Raw genomic sequence first — 19,407 nt, forward strand, 5'->3', positions numbered from 1 at the left:
CTCACCTAGTCTCACGTAACAGCAATTGGACTGATGTGGCAGTGTAGTCTTATAGACAAATATTAAAGCATGTCTACTATTTTGTGTTCCCATATGGTAGGGATCATACTGCTTTTCTTAGAACTGTTAAATGGTACCCGGTTAAACTAACCGCTGCTGTGGAAATAAGTGGTAACACAAATAGCCGTTCCAAGAGTACCTTTCCGTTTAGGCCTTTCCCTCAGTTCTGTCAAATCAAGTGTGAGACTGTTTTAATGTTAACTAGGAGGGCCAAAACAAAGTTGAACTGTGCACAGCCTTTATCCCCTTTTTTAAATTGATAGATTATTGATGATGCTGACCAAGTAGAATTACTAATACTTTTTTCCCTAAACTTGCTGCCTGCTTCTTAGTGTCTGGGCTCTGCTCTGCTTCTGTGTGTTATCCAGCTGCAGCTTTCTTTGAACCCTTTAGCTGTCCTTGATGTTTTTCTCTGCTAAGGCTTCTGGTCTCCTTTTCCTCCTTGTATGATTAACCTTCTGTGCAACGCGTGTTCATAGCCTTGGCCTTTTCTTTGCGACACAGAGTGGAGTACCGTATGATAACCATACTAATAAGATAACATACTAATCTTTCTTTGGCCGTAGCAGCGGGGTTTTTTGCTGCTGGTATACACTGAATTTCTTAAGCTTCTGGTTGAGATAAATAACCAAAAATGTGCTTTGAAAACAGCTATAAGAAAGATTTGATAACGTGAATGTTCTAAAGCATAAACAATGATATTGGCCTCAATGAACTCGAAGATGTTGTAAGTGAGACACTTTGGTAAACCAAATGTACTGACCAAATTGTCAGTAGAATTGCAGAGTACCTGTAAATAGTTGTCTAAGCAGTTGACAGATTTTTGAGAGATGATTGTTAAGTATTTGATGAGGACTGTGAACGTTTTATAACCTACTGAATGCTAAAAAGCAATTGGATGGAGAAGAAAAGGCAGAACGGTTGGTGGCTTGTCCCTACAACAGTGTCTTTACTTGCCTGGTTTACAGACGAAGATATACCTTACCAATGTTCAGTCAAGTGCAAAGGATACCAAGCCCCTCTGTATGTACTGTTGACAGGGAAGTGTGTGGTTAGGGGAAAACTAAAGAATTCGTATTCGTGTCAGTCCCAAGCAGGCTTCTCTCAAGTAGTTGACGCTGTGGTGATAGTGATTATGCAAAGCAAGCTAGATGGAAGGTTTAACCAATGGACGCTGGACTAGAATGTCATAGTGTCCTTCATGTTTAAACATGGATTGTAGACCTGTTTTGTTGTTTCGGAAACATGTTTGCACTGTTCTTTGAAGGGCTGCTGTATTGTCTCCTATATGCTGCTTGGAGCTGAAATCTTTCTACTTAAATATAGGAATGACTGTAGATCTGCTGCTTCTGTTTCGTAATGAGAGAAGTTTGCTGATGCCTTTTAAAAAAAAAAAAAAAAAAACTTCTGTTGTTGAGTCTAATTTCACTGTATTTTTGTCTAGAAATTCATTGAGTTTGAAGATTCTCAAGAACAAGAAAAAAAGGACTTGCAGACCAGGGTGGAAGCACTAGAATCACAAACTCGACAGCTTGAACTAAAGGCAAAAAACTATGCTGATCAAAGTAAGTAAGATACATTGCAGTCTGTGTAACAATACTAGTGCAATATAAATTTCCCGCTGTTGAACAGAAGTATGTATGCTAAATATCTGTGCTGTGTGTTCTGTGTTTTGACAGATAATTAGGCTCAACTTCTGTGCAGATTTTCTCCTGTAACTAAGGCAAAAATTTAGGTGATAACTTAAGATCTTTAAGATTCTGATATCCCATTTCTTAGTTTTTCCTTCTAGACCACATGATCTTCCTGTTTGGCAGCTTTTTAAAGTGGCATTTAGAACTTATTCTCATGTTACTGATTCTAAACTAAGCTAATTTTCTTTTGGCAAAGAAGTTGGCGTTTTAGTGAACTGTTGTCTGTGCTAAGAAGAAATGTTACCTGTGGGTCTATAAAAGCTGCCAGGATGAAAATGCCTTTACTCCTGATTCTAATGACCTTTTGTGTAATCATTTGTCTGAATTATTTATTTTTATGTGGTATTTAGTATTTACAGAAGATGGGTTAAGGAAGAACACTTTCTCTTTTAGAAGTGTGTTCTGTGTAATTTGCTGAAACTTGTGTAACTTTTTCAAAAACATAGCAATATTTATTTTCCTAAAATACTGAAAGTTGCAATGGGAACACAGTGTAGCTTATGCTTTCTATTGGACTGTTTCTTATCCTGGTACGTTGTGACTGAATGAAACTCAATCACCATTTTGTTTTCTACTTTTAGCTGAGTGAAGTGTAGAAAACTTTAAAAAAAAAAAAAAAAATCTTTCCGTCTCACTTCATTCCCCTCCTCCCCCCCCCCCCCCCCCCCCCCCAAATCTTGGATTGAAGGTAAGACTGGTGTTACTAGATGATAGATTAGGGTTTTTTTTCTAACTGTCTGTTAAATGTTCAGTGAAGGCTATGATTTTTGTATGTGTGTTCATTTGATATTTTTTAACATCGGATGGAAATACTGATCAATGTCAATTAATGTGAACTTTAATCAAACTGATAGCAAGTTCTTCTAAGCTAACTCCTATTGAAATAGGACAACTGTGTTTGTCAATTTGTATAAAGCTTCTGTTGCTGGGCCATACGCAAATGCAAACTAAGACTGTATCAAGAGTGATTAAGGGTGAAACAAGATCGGTTTCTCAAAGCAGGCTTCCAGTTATCAGAATAGGCCTCTTTCACTACTCTTTCCTCGTTTCTACTCGGCCACCTTTCCTGCTCATAATGCAAGGACTAATACATACCTGTTTTTCTTCTTTTTCAACTTAAGATATAACAATCTTCCTGCAATGTTTAATTTTCAGTGGTTGGGTGAATTATAGCAGGTAGAGATATTAGTGTACAAATGTTATGATTGAAGTAGATGGTATACAGAGCTGAGTATTTCTGAAGTTTAAACCATCTGAATAGTAGGAATTTTTTATTTTCCTTTAGCACTGTAACTTTTTTGAATAGATTCCTTGGTGTATGGGTGGATTAGAATGTTTTTGGCAGATCTTAGAGGTATGTAATCCTTCAGGTCCATTGCAGTTTAAAATATTCTCCTGGATGTCTGAAATTATTTCCTTATAGATCAAATCATCTGAAAAATGATGATTGTAAAGCATACTGTAGAGACTTGTATTGGAAATACTAAAGCTGGTATGAAGAAAAGTGTGCATATGCTTGATAGCAGCAGAGGGAGAAAGAAGAAGGGGGGAAAAATGGAACAAGAGTTAGGAGTGCCCTGTATTGGTAACAAAGGACACAGGTTTCCGATTAATTGGATTGAGGAGGTACTCTAAGTCCACAGCCCAAAAAACTTGTTGATAGGGAGACCCTGTGCTCTAACAGCAGGGGTATGGCATCACTATTGCATCATATAATATATGCCTTTCCTTTTTCTGATGGTGCGGTAGGAAGATAGCACTAAAAGATCACTCCTAAGAGATATCAAAGATCTATCCAAAAACTAATTCACCGTTACCAAGCAAGAAAAACCCCATTAGATGCAGTGAAGACTCGATAGCAGATGTCTCTTGTGTTGTGTATGTTGTATACAATGATCTTGGCTGGACCACTTGAATGTATACATCTTGGTGCTTGTTAGTAGGTGGGTGTGAAAATGTGAAAGACTGAAATCTGAAAGAATGAGTATGAGTGGGTAAAATAAGTTTAGAGATTTTGTAAAGAGATACAATCTTCCTCTTCCCCAAGATCTCATGTTGACTTTGGTTACGCTACTTTGCTACAGTGTAACTGTTACATATACACTAATATGATTTCTGCCTTTGCTACCTTTGTTAGAAGCAAGAGCTATACAGAGCTGCTACATATAGTTAATATATAACGGGGAGTAGATGTTTGTATTTTTCCTAGGAAAACGTTAATCTAGCATTTAGACTGATGGTTCAACCCTTGAATTTCAGGTGCACACTTACGCTTGGGTACTGACAGCTATATAAATTCTAAGGCCTTGTCCATTTTTGTAGTCAGCTGTGGAAAGTTCTAACGGCAGACCCTTTGTGTCGAGCTGTCGTCTTATAATGTATCTTCTTTTCCAAAGCCAACCTCCTGACAGGTGCGATGTTATAGGTCCTCATACCATTGAAAATCATGCTACTAATTTTTATATTGGATTTCTTTAGCCAATGCTCGCATTGTTGGATTTGGTGGCTTGAATCTAGTTCTATAGGTTTTTGCTTCTTTTATAGCATTGATTCTTCTTGTTTAAGATCGGCGCTCTGTGATTAATCTCCAGTTAAAAAAGAATTGTGTTTTAACATATTTAGATTCAGAATTGATCTACTAATGTAATTCTCTTAAAATTCAGAAATGTTAATAGTAAGTTGAACATCATTTAAGCAATTAGCTTAAAATCCTTTTCTATATGTGTATGTAGTTATATATAATAAAAATGTAATCCTTTATATGTAGGCACATAGAGAAAAATAAGTGTGCATGTACGTATGTATGTATCACACCACTTAAAGTATTTGCGCAAGAACTCCCTTGTTCCAGCAGAAGTACTCCAAATTGGCCAGGACTACTTTTTTGTGAGAAATAATGTTGTTGAAACAGCTATCATTAACAGCATATTATTAACAGCGTAAGGTTCTGGTATTAGACTATTGACTTTTAAACAGTTCCAAAAATCTTTTAGTGGGGAAAAACTATTTGTCGTGATGCTAAAAACTTAGCTTTTGAGAAGCAATAGATCTATGGTGGAGCACTGAGTTTTATTTATGGTTTTGGTTGCCAACTTGTCTGGGACAGCATGAAAGATGGCTACAAACACTTGACATGGTGCTGATCCAAAGATCGGAAGAGGAGGCATAGAACACAACTGGTGAACACCTGATGAATGTTATACGAGGGGATTGTTTTTAAGCGATCTGTGAACTTTTAGGGTATATAAACCATACTGGTATGCATATTCTTGAAGCTGTCTAACCCTACTGTGTTGTCTTTTTCGTTTGTGTGTTTTAGGTAAGGCGATTCGTATTTCCTACGATACCAAAGATACCAATGCATCATTTTAATTCACTGGATACAGCTATGAGTCTTCTAGCTACATTTCTCTGGGGTTTTTTGTTTGTTTTTTACTTTTTAACTTTACTTTTTACTACTGTTTAGTGCATTTAAATTAGTCTGTGGCATTGCCAACAGTTACCACATCAACATTCAAAATAGTGATAGTGTTACCATTGATAATGGAGATTGTAAATGCCTGGCACAGGGCAAGTAGGCAAATGAAAACCTGTCGTGTTCTCTCTCTTCCCCCCCCCCGGCCCCCCAAGTACAGAATCTGCGATAGCGGCATCACTCTGTTAGAGCATACTTAATTTATTGCCTTATATTTAGTATTGGTGGACTAGGGTAGACTTTAGATAAAATTGGATGCAAAAATTGCAGTTATTTAACAATATACTTTTGAGTCTCAGAAATAAAGCCTTCCTGAGCCTGGCACGTACCCTGGTGAGACACCATTTGGCAGTCCTGCCACAAGCACGAGCCTTGGATTTATGTTTAAACACTTTTGACGTTATTACACCATAGAGGTTGACCAAATGGAAGAATGCTTTGCTATTTTTGCTGCTGCTGAGAACTGCCTAAAAGTATGTTGGAGGTTTGTTTTCTCCTTTCTTCTGCAAATGGTGGTGCGAGTTAGGTCACAGATGGACTTGTAGGTCTTAATTATGAACTACATACAGGTCTAGGATTTTTGGACTTGTGAATTTTGCGCATTTCTGATGATAATACAGTATGATGATATAATAATACAGCTCAAATGTTAGATAAACTTACTTTCTGTTCTAATGAAGAATGATTGTAGAAGAAAGTAATGGCTTTAGTTGTTTTGACTCGTAAGTAATTCATTTTTCTACCGAAGTTCTGATAGCCTTATCTGCAAGTTCAAGATGGCGAAACCTCACTTTAGAAATTATTAATATAAGTGGTTCAAAGTCGTCTTTCTGTTGTTTTCTAGGAGATAATTAAATTTGGAAAAAACAGATAAGACATGGGATCACACATGTGAATATACACCAAATGTGCTACATGACATCCAAACTCTTAGCTGAATGCATAATTCTCTTTCTTAGGAGTTCCTGAGTTGCTCATCACAGTAATTTAGACACTTTATAAATTACCTGAACTGCTGTTAAAATACATTAAGCATAAGGGATGGGCATCACACTTCAGCTGTAAAATAAGGGTAAAGAAACCGCTAAAATTATCAGCGGTTTTAACTTATTTTGGCTGCCCAACTTGAAACGTTTTGGGGGAGGATCTCTGTATGTTTTTTTCCCTGTTGTATTAATACTCTTAAATATATGTAAATAACTATTGCCCTTTGACAGATTGTTTTGAAAAATGAAAGCATTCAATGGCAGTTCTGTGAAGTTTTTCTTGCATTACCTCTCTTCCCCCCCCCACCCCCCCCAAGGCATAGGGAATTCTGGTGAAAGCAGGAACAAAATGATTAAAAAGTAGTTTTTCCAGGGCTGTATCATGTGCTTTAACCACAGGACTGTCTTTTTTGCCTCTTGTGGACTACTTATGCTATACTCATTTTTCATTAAATAAGCAAGGTTTGTGAAAACAGCAGTTTAGTCGAAGTTTGACTCGTACTCTTGAACACCCTCCATCATATGCAGTCAGTGAGACTAGTCCTGGGAGAAGGCAGCAGTAAAGTTACAAACATGCTGAACCCACCGTGTATGTGCTTAAAGGCTACTAGGGAGGTTACTCAAGAAGCCATAGTTCTGTTGTCATAAATTGCCAATGCTCGTTTTTGCAGTCTTAACAGTCTCCACACTTTATTTAAAAAAAAAAAAAAAAAAAAAAAAAGTGTTCCTTTGCACTTAAATTTATTTATGTGGGATTACTTTCTTAGCCACATGTTCAACCAGCTGGGTTGGAATAAATCTGCGGTTTGAAACTGAAGAAGTGAAGTAGGAAGTTAATTTTGTGTCAATTGGTTACTAAGTTACTGTGGTTCACTGGGCTTTTTTTTTTTTTCCTTCCCCTACTGCAGTATGAATTTAAACATTTGCTGTCTTCTCTGACCTAGATGAGTAAACTACTGCACTCTCCTCCTTTTTTTGGAGGAAATGGAAAGGGAGAGGAATGGGCAGCTTGACCTGGCGGTGTTACTGGGAGGATTGTGAGCCCGGGTAGATAATGGAAGCCTGAATGGCAGGGGCATACGCATTGACTTATCACTGTTGCACAACATGCACCACTCAGTCCTGATCTGTAGTGGGTTGTAGTGGTCATCTAAGTCAAGTTTGCTGTCAAAAAATGATTTGACAAATTGCATCCTGAGACAGTTGGTAAACGTCACCCCTGCTTGGGGGAGGGCAGAGGTGTAGGGATTTGTGGTTTCTATTTAAGTGCTGGAATGTGAGTCTGTGGTCTGGCTCTTCTGCAAGTGACCCATCTCCTTCTCTTATTTTACCCTGCTGCTTTTCTCTGTAAGTTCCCATTGTTTGCCCCTCTCTGCCCTTGTGTTGCTTTGCTTCAGTTGCCAGCATTACTTGCACAGGGAGCAATGGAAAGACAGTGCCAGTGCTCTCGGGGACCTGTGGCTTGTGGAAGGAAAAGCAAATCAAATATCACAGAGTTCCCATAGGCTTTCCTATGGTCAGTTTTAATTCGAGAGTCTGAAACGCACAGCGCTTGGGTGGTTGAACTTTCTGATGAAGGTTGTAGGCTGTGGGATTTTAGACTTCTGTGGATTTTTATCTCAACAGCAGAGGGCACCTCTGAATACTGCAGAGGTGCTCCAAGTGTTGAAATGCTCGTTTAAAAAAAAAAAAAAACTTTAACGCTTCAAAGGAAAAGAATCATTTCTTTCCCCTTCCGTTCCACTTCAAATAAGTGTCTGAGGCAGACAATAGTGTTTGATATCAGTCTGTAGCTTTTTAAAAAAGAGCTATAGATAACTGTGAGATAACAAAGGTTTTTGGAATAAAAGCCCACTGTAGTATATCTTGTGACCTCTTGCAGTTGAGGAACAGCACTGGGGTATGCTTTCTGGAGAAATCATTTCCAGGGGAACTTATTTACAAGGGTTGTCAGTTTTAATTTGAGTCTGAAATGCACAGCGCTTGGGTGGTTGAACTTTCTGATGAAGGTTGTAGGCTGTGGGATTTGAAAGACTTGGTTTCTTTTCTAGATCTGCCTAGTGCTGAAGTATAACCAGGGTATCATAATGCATTTGACAGGGCAGCTGAGGCACAGCTATGTTTCTATACCTTGCAAATATATCAAAGATATACTTGATAATTATGCTCAAGTCATACTGCATTGTGGAAAACTATATATTTTAAAAAAATCCATGTTTCGACCTTCAGAGCTGCAAGCGCTCTGACAGCTCTGGGGATGATTGTATTTCACACATCGGGTGACGTAATGCAGCCCTTGATATTGCTTGCTCTGTTTTATTTGGGATGTGAGACAAACGTTTTGGCAGCTGACCTAAGCATGAAGACTTGTTTTCCTCAAGAGGAAATGCAACAGTTCTGCTTAGTTTCTGAAGCCAGTAAAAGTGAGACCGGTTTCTCCTGTGAACCTTCTGTGGGGGCAGCGTTTGCTGCTTTCTATTTTCATCTTAAGTTGTCAGATACCAGACTATAATATATATACCCAGATAGGCATCCTCTTGAGGCATAACCCGAAGGCACCTAGTACTCAGAGATTTACCTGCACATAGCTGCTGCTGCAGCTGTTTAATATGGACTGATACTTGAGTATCCTCACACGTGATTGTGTGAATAATTAAATTGCCATGAAAAACCTTTACTGGTAACACTACTCTTTCTAAGTAGTGGCTCAACTGTAGTGTTTATTCTAAGGAGTAGAAGAAAGCTTTTCTGAAGGTCTTTAAAAGAATTTGAGAAGCTAGGGTCGGCTCAGTGGGAATCTGTGTTTTTTCCTGTGTATTTTCCAAAGACTGAGAACGGCATAAAACGTGTCTTACACTTCCAACAAAAAAGGAATAGAACAGTTTGAGGGGGTGTGTGTTTGTGGCTTTTTGTTGTATAGCAAATCTGGAGCTTATCATTTGCTGTTTGTTTCTCAGTGCAGTTGTTCTACAAAGGTTTGTTTGTAAGGCACAGGTTTCCTTCCAGACCCCCAGGGCTATTCCTAAAGTTTCATTTACCAGACTTGAAGAATCTTTCTATAAGGAGAAGCATGAGTATCAAAGTGTGTTCCAGAAAGGAATGTTTTATTTGACTAAAGCATTTCTAAGTTACTTGAAAAGGTAAAGGAAGAGGGCTTACAGTAATTTGGGAAGTTCTTGTGAATCAGGGTGTGCGAGTGTACCTCTAGTAGCCTTGGAGAAGCTGTCTCCAAGCATTGAGGTATGATTTCTTACCTTTTGCATTGCTGGCAATGCTAACACCGTAGGGTCTAACTAGCTAATCATTTTTGATTAGCTACTGCTATTATGTAGGAAACAAATTGGGTCATGGTTTAAAGAATTCGGGCCTGAACATGAGCAGTATCTTTCTAGTTGGATGTGAATATAGAGTTATTATCTATACTCATAGCAATGCATTTGGCCTGTATTAGTTCTTTGCACTAGGAAGAAGATAAACTCCAGCCACAATGCTATTACAGCTTTGTTTACGGTTCCTTTTTCCCCTTGCTAAAGTCATTTTCCTAGCTTATCTTTAATTTTTGAGAGCGTTCATGCCTGCTTAATGTTGCAAAGTTACTGCGATACCTGATACTTCTGTAGTGTGTTGTGGGAATCGATAGTCCACTAGGTGGAGCAGAGGGTACAGTTAGCTCAATAGGGTAGTGCTAAGTCACACTACAAGACTGGAGGCTGAAAGAACATGGAGTAGAAAATTAGAACATAATGGTTGACCTGCTTTAAACTCATCTATTAATATACCTGAATGTAAGTGGTGAGAGTAGGTTGAAATCTACTTAATTAACTCCTTGTGTACTTTTTTGTTTTGGTTTTGTTAAGGGAATATTGTACTAGTGTTTTGGGTGCTGAAGTAGAGTTCAATTGTTATAATAATGCAATTGCTATAAATGTTACAGCAATGAAGAAAGCTGGTTTTAAATGTCTTTTGGAATCTCACGTTCTGACTCATTACTGTTTACCTGGCTTTATATGCAAACCCAGTCTGCTGTACCCTCTGCATTCATGTTGACTTCATATTGGATTTTTTCAAAAGTAACTTACATTTTTTGTATTATTCAGCAGAAGCTGAGAAAAAGGCATATGCTTATTTTGCCAATGCAATCCCAGGAGAAGTTGAGAGTTGGAGAAAGGCAGGCTATGAAAGCAGCTTGCTTTAATAGCCAAATGTATAAATGAAACCTCTCCAAATTTAAAGAACTATCAAAACTCTTCTCGGTGAAACACTAGAATGACCAGGAGAGTAGCAGAGAAACTGGCAATAGATTAAAGTAACTTTTGACTCAGTCTTGGTGGAAGTTGGCTTCTACATATCCTTACTCATTTGAGTTCTCACTTTTGAGAGAGACCCCTGGATATCATTGTCCTTGTGTTAAAAGGTGAGAGCAGAAAGTTAAGGAGCTCTGTTTAAAGTCATATGCCAAATTTGAGACTTTGGTTAACACTACCGATCATGTGGGGCTAACTGAGACATAGTGGATACTTCAGTAGCCCAGAAATATCAGGGGCAAGACATTACAACTACACTTACTGAAGTGCGCTGTCAAGAGGGCATTATCTTGACAACTGAATTATCTTCGTAATTTGAAGTGTCCTATTTTTCAAACTGAGAACTAGATCTATAGCTTTTTACCAATGTGAACTACTTGAAGATGTCAGCCTTGCCAAGGAGTTTAACTTGCCACTTTTTTTTTTTTAAAACAAGTGTTCTATGACGATCCTTTCTAGGTCTTATTACTTTCAGGTGAAATACTTGTTTGATAGCTTCAGTCTGTTGCAGTTCATGGTGGATGTGATTTCTTCTTTAGCAACTACTTAATAGGTCATAAGATCGTATCGGATCATAAGGTGAATCGCGCTTGATCTAAATCTTAACTTTGGTATGGGACCTGCTTTTAAGAATGGATCTGAATGAAAGCTGTCCGTGGAGAACTTTCAGATAGTCTTAAGTGCCAGGAAAGGCCCGTGAATGAGCTGGATTTCTAGCCTGGCTTCTGTAGTAGGCTCTTGTAATTCCTCTTGAAGGCATCATACTGGTTGGATTTGGCTTTCTAGCAGGTCTGTTTCTCTTTCTTCCCCCTCAGGCTTATCAGCAGTTTGAGGCAGAGGACAACATACAGATGGAGGGTGTTCCAAACTTGGTAAAAGCCATCAGACTTGGGAGGTAAGCTCTGATTTTTGAACAGGCAGGGCAGGCAGCTTTTTCTGCCTAATTCTTCATAATGCTCTCGAGGTACATACTTCATAGGCTTTTCTCTAGTTTCCTATAATATATTATCTCCTATGCTTAGGTTTGATTGGTTTGATGTGAGAGGACTTTGATAATTAGGATTGGTACTTCAGGTCACTGAATGTGCGTTAGGATGTTGACAGTGCTGGAGAAGGTTGCAGGTAGACCTTGAACCTAAGTTCATGTGGTGGCGTTCCAGTGGAACGCTTTCTCATCAGCCTAAAAATACTAGAATATTTGCATTATATGCTCATCTGTATGTTGCTGAGCTTTTTTTAGAGAGTCCTCTTCTTTTCACCACCCCCCCCCCAAATGTTGACAAAGCCCACAAAGTTTTACTGTCAAGACCTTTAAAATGTTTCAGTGTAGACTTGCAACCTACCTACTTGCAATGAGCGGTGGCATTTTTCAATGTGTGTGATCTTAGAATGTGTAACATAGTTTACATAACTTAACATGCCTTTAAGAAGTCCTTATATCCTTATTATAGCTGAGACGATGGATATTTAGCCTCTAAGATGTATTTTCATGTTGCAAAACAGTGAGCGCTTCATAAATGTTGCAGTGACAGACCTGGCTAAAGAAATAGGAGGATCTTCTAGCTTCCCTCCTGCCCTGCCTCCAGCATTCAGACGTTGTATATCTTCAAGCTAATTTTCTCATCTACCCTATAAGAATTTGTCATCTTTAATAAATAAATACATCACAAACTGAAATATTTAAGGAGATTTTACATTGTTTCTTGTTTTTAAGAAACCGTGTTGCTAAGTCTGATTCCTGTGCTTGGAACCTTGTCTGGTTTGCCCCTTTGCAGACCCAGTATGTTTTAGCCACTGCTAACATAACATCCACCGCAAGAGGAGTGGAGCTGATCAGAATAGTTCCAAGCTTCCACTCTTTTCTGTATGAGTAAAATAACAACTTAGTTTTAAACTTATTTCCGTATGCCATGCCTCCTAGTTCATTGCTGTAAAATTCCTGTCAGTAGTAACAGGAAACTATATTTAATAGTGACTTAAACTTCTGTAAGGTTTTGGAGCCGAAATCTGATAGTCTTCATCAGAATTCTTATGGCTGTTCTTCACTAGGTTCAGGTATCTTCTGTGTTTGTGTCTTGGTGATCTGTGATGGTCCTCGGGGAATATCCGATTGGTTTCTTCCACGGTGTTTAATGGAAAAGGGAAGTGTGTTCTGTTGATTGGCTTGTTTGGTCAGGATTATTTCTTTGTTGGGAGGCACGTTTAGGTTAGAATAGATTTTCAGTGTTGTACATCATTCTCGTGGTACTGGAAAAACCTCTTTTGATGACTACTAGTATGGTGTCTGGTGATGGATAAAGTTAACTTACATCCGCTTATGATTGAAAGTTCCAGCTGTAGATTTGCAATGTGAATATTAAAAAATTTTTGAAACGGGCAATGCTGAGGAGTTGCTGCTTGAGTTGGGGAGCAGAGGGGTGGAGGGGGCTGGTGGCTGTGGAAACCTTGTCCGGAAGAGAATTCTGAATGCGACTTGCATCGTCTTCTAGCGCCTTCATTTTTACAAAATTCTTGTATGTAACAAAAGTAGTTATTTTAAGATCAGATCTAATAAGGATATCCTCCTTGACTCTGCAGTACCCACATCCGTGTCCCACTGTCTTTTATGACTTTGTTTAAGGAACTATTTAAAATTGGGCCATAGCAAGAGAAAATAGCTTCTTTCATCGTGGAAACCACTGTGAAAGTATTTAATACATAGGTAACAATGGGAAGTGATTCTATGGATTTCATGAAGGTGGGTTACAGGCAGTGTGAGCAAAGGTGTTCATAACAGATAATGCAGAGTTCGTCTTAACGTAATTGTATTATGTAAAGTAATTTTATGAGAATCTATCAGATAAAATTAATCTCTAGGAGCCAGTGTTGGTTACCCTGCCTAGACACTAATATATCAAACAACTTCAGGTGTTTCACCATTGTTTGCTGATCCCTAGAGGAGGCTGTACTGTACTGTGACTTTTACGTGCCAGCATATTAAGAAGCAGAATTTGAAATTGAGCCAGCGTTAGTCAGCGCTGAGCTGTAGTGAGGCTGTATTGCCTCTTTCACGGTTCTTGGAAACTGTTTCTAAGGAAGGGAGCAGGCTTCACAAAACATGAAACCAATTAGCAATGCAGTTTGCACTTTCTGATTTCCAGGCTATTTGCCTGCCCTCAAGCAGGTTTTGCACAACTGAAAGTTGTCAGAGCTTTGGCCTGTGTGGAAGGGAGAGACCCGGAGAGCTTCCATGGAGGTGGCAGAAATGGTGGATTGACAAATGTGCGCTGCAGTCCCTGGGGGCAGGGAGCTAATGCTGCTGTGCTTCGTCTTCTGGTTACTGGGAGTTTATTGCTAGTATGTCTCCTGGCAAACCATTGTAAAACATAATTATTTCTGTCTCCTCATCTTGCTGAGGCAATTGACTAGAATGCCAACTTGTTTAATTGTAAGAGATTCAGTCAGTCTAAGGGAGTGGATAAAATTTGGTGCTCGTATCAAACTTTGTAGCTATAAATTCTTCCCCTTGTTTCTTAGGCGCTTACCAAAGGCTTCCTTATTTTCCTTTAAATGTATATTCACAGAATCATAAAATAGTTGAGGTTGGAAGGGACCTCTGGAGATCATCTAGTTCAACTCCCCTGCTTAAAGCAGGGTCAGCTAGAGCAGGAGCATGTTCAGTCGAGTTTTGAGCATCTCCAAGGATGGAGACTCCACAGCTTCTCAGAGTAACCCGTTCTGGTGTTGAACGTTGCCTAAAAAAATTAACCAGATCCTTCCATTCATTAGATAACATTTTTGTGCACTCCACTGCCTCTCAACGTACATATTTATATATGTATTGGGCTGTAAAATATATACTGTTATATAAATAGTGCTGTAAACGCTGATGTCAGGTGTTACTATTTGCCCCAAAGAGCTTTTGTTCAGTCAGGTAATGGTGCAGAAACGAAAGCATTCAGTCTTGCCTTGAGTGTGTATACAAGGTTTGATTTGATAGTCCAGTGAGACATTTATAGGTAGAATGCAAAAGGTTGTGTCGAGGAACTTAATGTCCTTATAGGAGCCGGATTAGGTTAGGAGCTAAGAATGGTTACACACGTTTGAGTGACTAGACAACTATGCATTTTGGTTCCAGCATTTGAGTTTGGCAGAGACTTTTGATTGAAACATACCCACAATAAAATATTATGCTACAGTGCAGAAAAATGGAACAAAAAGAAATGGTATATTGAGAAATAATTTTGAAAGGAGCCAATTGGCAGTGGCAAAATGTGCAAACAGCAAAGAAAATGCTGGTATTTGTCTTCAGATCATGTGTTTGGTAGTGAATCTCTAGACATTTGTAAATACAAATGTTAAGTGTCGGGGGTGAGGGGAAAGGCGTGGCAAGTGGAATAAGAAGCTTCAGTTGTGGAACTTGAAACACATGGCTGTATCAAGGGTAATAAATATGTGCTCAAAAATGTCGAAACAGAAAGATGGAATTCACATCTCCGCAGCTAAAAAAAGCTCTTTGGCTGAATGAAAGTGTTGTGTAAGGAAAGTGCTAAATTCTTTCAATTTTTCTGCATAATAATTGCGTAGAGATATCGCGGTTCCTTCTAGCTTATCTTCCCTTAATAACTTATTTTCTAAAAAGTTTTTAAAAAAGTGCTGGACATCATTGTTTTTGTAATTTCCCAAAAATTAAAGAATCAGATATTTTCTTTCACTGAATCTATTACTTTAGTATTCAGTGGCATATAGCTGAATGCCAGCCTAAGAGTCTTAGGTGTCACAACATATGACTTGAAATTATCTAACAATACCTTTTATGTATTTGTCCTTGTTAAACACCTCTGGAGTTGATGATGTCAATAAACTCCAGGAAACCCACCTAAAGCCTTAACTAGAGCTCACAGCTCTCATCATAGATTGAGTCTAGCTATGTGATATGGCTTCTGCCTCTTCTTATGTTTTCCATATGCGCATGTGGATGTGTGAAAAGATCTGGACTGATGAGAGCAGTAAGCTGTTATTGCACTGGAAGTCCAGTCATTGAACTAGCAATCAGCAGGGGAAACAGTGCTTTGACTTTTTATGAGGACTACAACTTGTAAGATTGCGATGCTGTTGGTATATTCTGCAAGCTCATGGATGAGAGTTTAAGAATATAGGACCTGACATGCTTTTTATCTGGCTCTTTGCTATTTGTCGATAAGAATGGTCTCGTCCCTGGCCTGGTTGCCTTGTGCTAGGCAAGTCAAAGTCCCATTTACCAGAACTAAGCTTAACTTTAATTTTTTTTTTTTCTTCCAGTTAGCAGACTTGAAGAGAGGGAGGCAGAACTCAAGAAAGAATACAATGCACTTCATTCAAGACATACAGAGGTAGGTTGTTATGTTAAGATGAATTGAGAGTATCTGTGAAAAATCTAGATCTGTGGAAAAACGCTGCTGTGAGAAATGGAGGAAATGATCGGGCATTTTAGTTTACCCACTGTTAACTGGATGTTTTTATTGCTGGTGTTGTAACTAGGCTTCATTTGGTATGCAGCTTTCATCTCTCTTACTTCTAAGTGTCTATTTTTCCGTGTTAGTTGGTTTGAATACACCTTTGTCAATTGTATAGCTGTTTCTCATATATTCAAGAACTTTAAGAAGAATAGGAGTTTACTTTTTCATATTTTCCAGGCAATTCTTCAAAGCACAGTAAAACTTGAGAGAGGTTCAATCTTGTTACTTTGTCAGCAGTTTTCCCTCACTGTTGGTATTGCTAGTACCCTTGAAGGAACATACACCTTCAGTCAGAAACTAGCCTGTTACTGAGAGTCATGATCAAAAGTCGTCCCTGCTGTATTTATTGCTAGCTATTGAAAACAGTACTCACTAATGAAGATGGGACAAGCTTGGCTTTCTCTATATTAAACTGCATAAAAATAACTTAAATAACAGCTGTACTTCTTGAGCTGCTTCTGGAGCAGAGACTTGCAATGCATTGATTTCAGCAGTAGGTCATCTTTTGCATGCAGGGATGCTTATTGCTTAGTGCATTTTAGTGAGGAAATCGATAGGTTCTCTGAAAAAATTTGATTGCCCTGAAGGCCCAATATTGAGGATGGTTCTCGTTCCTTCTCCTAGTCTGTAATTGCTTTGCCATTGTTTGAAAGGTGGGGGAACGCAATACTGTTTTAAATTAAAAAGATCACATGTAAGGAGAGGGAAGGGAAACGTAGAAATAGGATTCAGTTACCTTTGACACTTCCCTAGCAACCTTAAGAATATGGGTTAGGAGTATGAAGTGTCATAACACTAACAAGAACTGAAAGTGGCTCAGAACCTCAATGAGCATATCGTCTTGCATGACAAGACTTCTGCAGATCTTTAAGAAAACAATCCACTAAAAAAAAGTTTGAATCTATATATTTACAGAAATCCTAATGTATTTAGGTGAAATTTCAAGAGAGTTACTTTAGAATGTTGCATCTTTTCAAAAGTGGAGATTTGCAAGTATAATAAGAAGTAGCAAAGCTTAATACTGCTCACCTAATTTACAACATGTACTGTTCCTTGCAAATGATGTAAGCTTTTTATCCCTTTGAATTGGAAGTACCTCAGATCTTAGAATACTGTGTGCTTGCAAAGGTCTGGTTTGTTATTGCAGTTAGAACCTGTGAGTACTATCATAATAGAAACAGCACAAGTTTTTATTGAATCCTGCTCTGCAGAGTTCTAGTTGACTAAATGTATTTGGCTCCTTAATTCCGTGAAATGCTAATGACACATTCTGAATATCTCTTCATGTAGGTTTTACTCCAAAATGGACAACAGCCTCTGCTGGTTTGATTCAAATTTATTAAATGCTTTTACATCTTGCGTTCCCTTTCTTGGGTGTAGGGAGAGGTGTTTCCTTGGGCTGCTTTATCACTGAGGTGACTGTGTCCTGTTTATAAAGAAATAAGTTGTAATGTAACATGGTATATTTCATACCTCTATGCTCCTAAAATTAGATCTCATGTTTTTCTGTGCTCCTTCCTTTCGACACTTCATTTTAATTCGTTTGTTCCCCAGTCTCAGTACTTTCATTTTTTCCTTTGTGTTGCATCTCTCTCCCTTTGCCTAGCTAACTTCTGTCTAGCCAAAATACGTCAGTAGATCAAGATGACACAGACAACCTCATGTTACGTAGCTTTTAAAAACAAACATCTTTACCTCAGAATATTTTTGTTCTGGCAAAAAAAAACTTCAAGCTGTAGGTGATAGGTTTGTGTACATACCATTACAAAGTGCACAAAGTTCTCAGGCCACCAGTTGGCAGCTGCTGAAATACAGCAGTGTGCCCAAAATGGGGCATGGTGAGTTGGAGTAATGGGTTTGTGGGCTGAGACAGCTCAGCTCTGGTGTGGGGCTAAGGACAAAGAAAAGTTACCAGCAGTGAGATCTGTCTATCAGAGGTTGGGTGCCTGTTTAACAGTTGTGTGAATATCCTCAGGAAGGTAACTGGATACACCTTATCTTCATTTGCAAAGTGTTTCTGAGCGCATTTAGAGACCATTGTCAGTCTTGCAAAGTATGAACTTCCTGTCGTACCTCACTTTAGTCATAACTTAGACAGTCTCAGAAGGGCAGCATTTTAATGCTGTTATCTGTGTGTTTAAGACTGAGAGACTGAAATCCAAAAAGACTATCTGATAATAGTCCCTTCTTCCCCTTTCCCCTTTGATTTTTCTGCTTGCCTTTCTCCCACAAATTCTAGTGTTTTAGGTTTGCCTAGTAACTTTACTTTTTTTCTTTTAACACAAGATACTTTGGCTAATGTTCAACCTATTTTAAGCATTAAAGTTATCAAGTGTATTAGAGTAAATAATTCTCTCACAATGCCAGTCTCTGAAACCTTTCTTATTTTTGTATTTTTCAAGAAGGAAATATGTTTTCCTTCTCAATCAGCTTCACTGCTGTCTTTGCAAGTAATATATCTTTGGTACTTACTGAAATGACAATTGTTTTTCTTTCAAATGACCAAATAATGAATGGAACAGTAGGAAGATTTTTAGCTCCTTTAGCTGTTAGCAGTGATTGCTTTGACAGATGTCTCATTAACTGTGTGACTTGACTTGCAATCTTAATTTCTAGATATTTTTCTCTATTCTGCTTGCCTCTGCTACTTGCTCCCCTCCTCTCTTCCCTCTTCCCCCCCCCCCCCCACTTCCCCCTTTATCTCACACCTCAGTATTTCAGACTTGAATGGCTTTCTCTTCCAACTCTTGACTTCACTGAGAGTCTGTAGCCATGTCCTCTTTCAACTGTAGCTGGGCTGGCTGAAGAGGTCACTAACCCTGCCTGCTTGTGGCCATCTCTTTGCTGGAGGTTGCTTCCCAGCAAGTTTGCTACTCAGCTGCTCATGTGAGTTGAATCTAAACCACTTCAGTCAAGATGAACGGAGACCTTCTTAAACTAATTGAGGCATGGGAAGTTACAACTGTGATGTGAACTGGAGAAAAGATTCCCTCACCCATATATGCTTTTTGTTAAGTGTGAGGATTGCTCCTTGGAGCTCAGCCTGCCAGAGACAGTGTTCTGCATTGCTGCTCCAGGGCACCAGCCTGCCCTAGCAACAAGGTGCTCTTTGTTGCAGCTGCAGAGACAGCAGGACTGCATTGACCTGTTAGAGCTCTGGGAAGAGGCTTTAGCCTTCTTCATCTTTTTGTTCAATTAGCCTCTATCTTCCACTTCCTTGCTGTTTTGCATAGAGTGGGAAATGAGCTAATGGGTTTGAGGGGCATAAATTCCCTAAAGCCCTGTCCTAGTAAGCCCGTGCTTGAGCTAACTGGCTTGGTTTGAAATGGATAAGGGTGGGATTACCTGAGCAGCTGGGTTGGCAGTTTGGAAGGTGGAGGGGAGCTGGGGCTTTGTAGCAGGCAGTTGGGA

At 38.9% G+C, this 19,407-nt stretch overlaps 1 protein-coding gene across 4 annotated transcripts in view; it reads left to right on the top strand.

Annotated features, from left to right (window-relative positions):
* Positions 1-19,407, top strand: part of SPAG9 (sperm associated antigen 9) — a 70,404-nt gene that overhangs the window by 6,656 nt on the left and 44,341 nt on the right. For all 4 annotated transcript variants that reach the window (XM_068913325.1, XM_068913324.1, XM_068913326.1 and 1 more), the window contains exons 2-3: positions 1,505-1,625; positions 15,800-15,870. In XM_068913325.1, the coding sequence (XP_068769426.1) occupies positions 1,505-1,625; positions 15,800-15,870 (192 nt within the window). The remainder of the gene's footprint in view (positions 1-1,504; positions 1,626-15,799; positions 15,871-19,407) is intronic.

The sequence above is a fragment of the Struthio camelus genome, chromosome 19 (genome assembly GCF_040807025.1).
Source record: "Struthio camelus isolate bStrCam1 chromosome 19, bStrCam1.hap1, whole genome shotgun sequence".
NCBI classification, from domain to species: domain Eukaryota; kingdom Metazoa; phylum Chordata; class Aves; order Struthioniformes; family Struthionidae; genus Struthio; species Struthio camelus.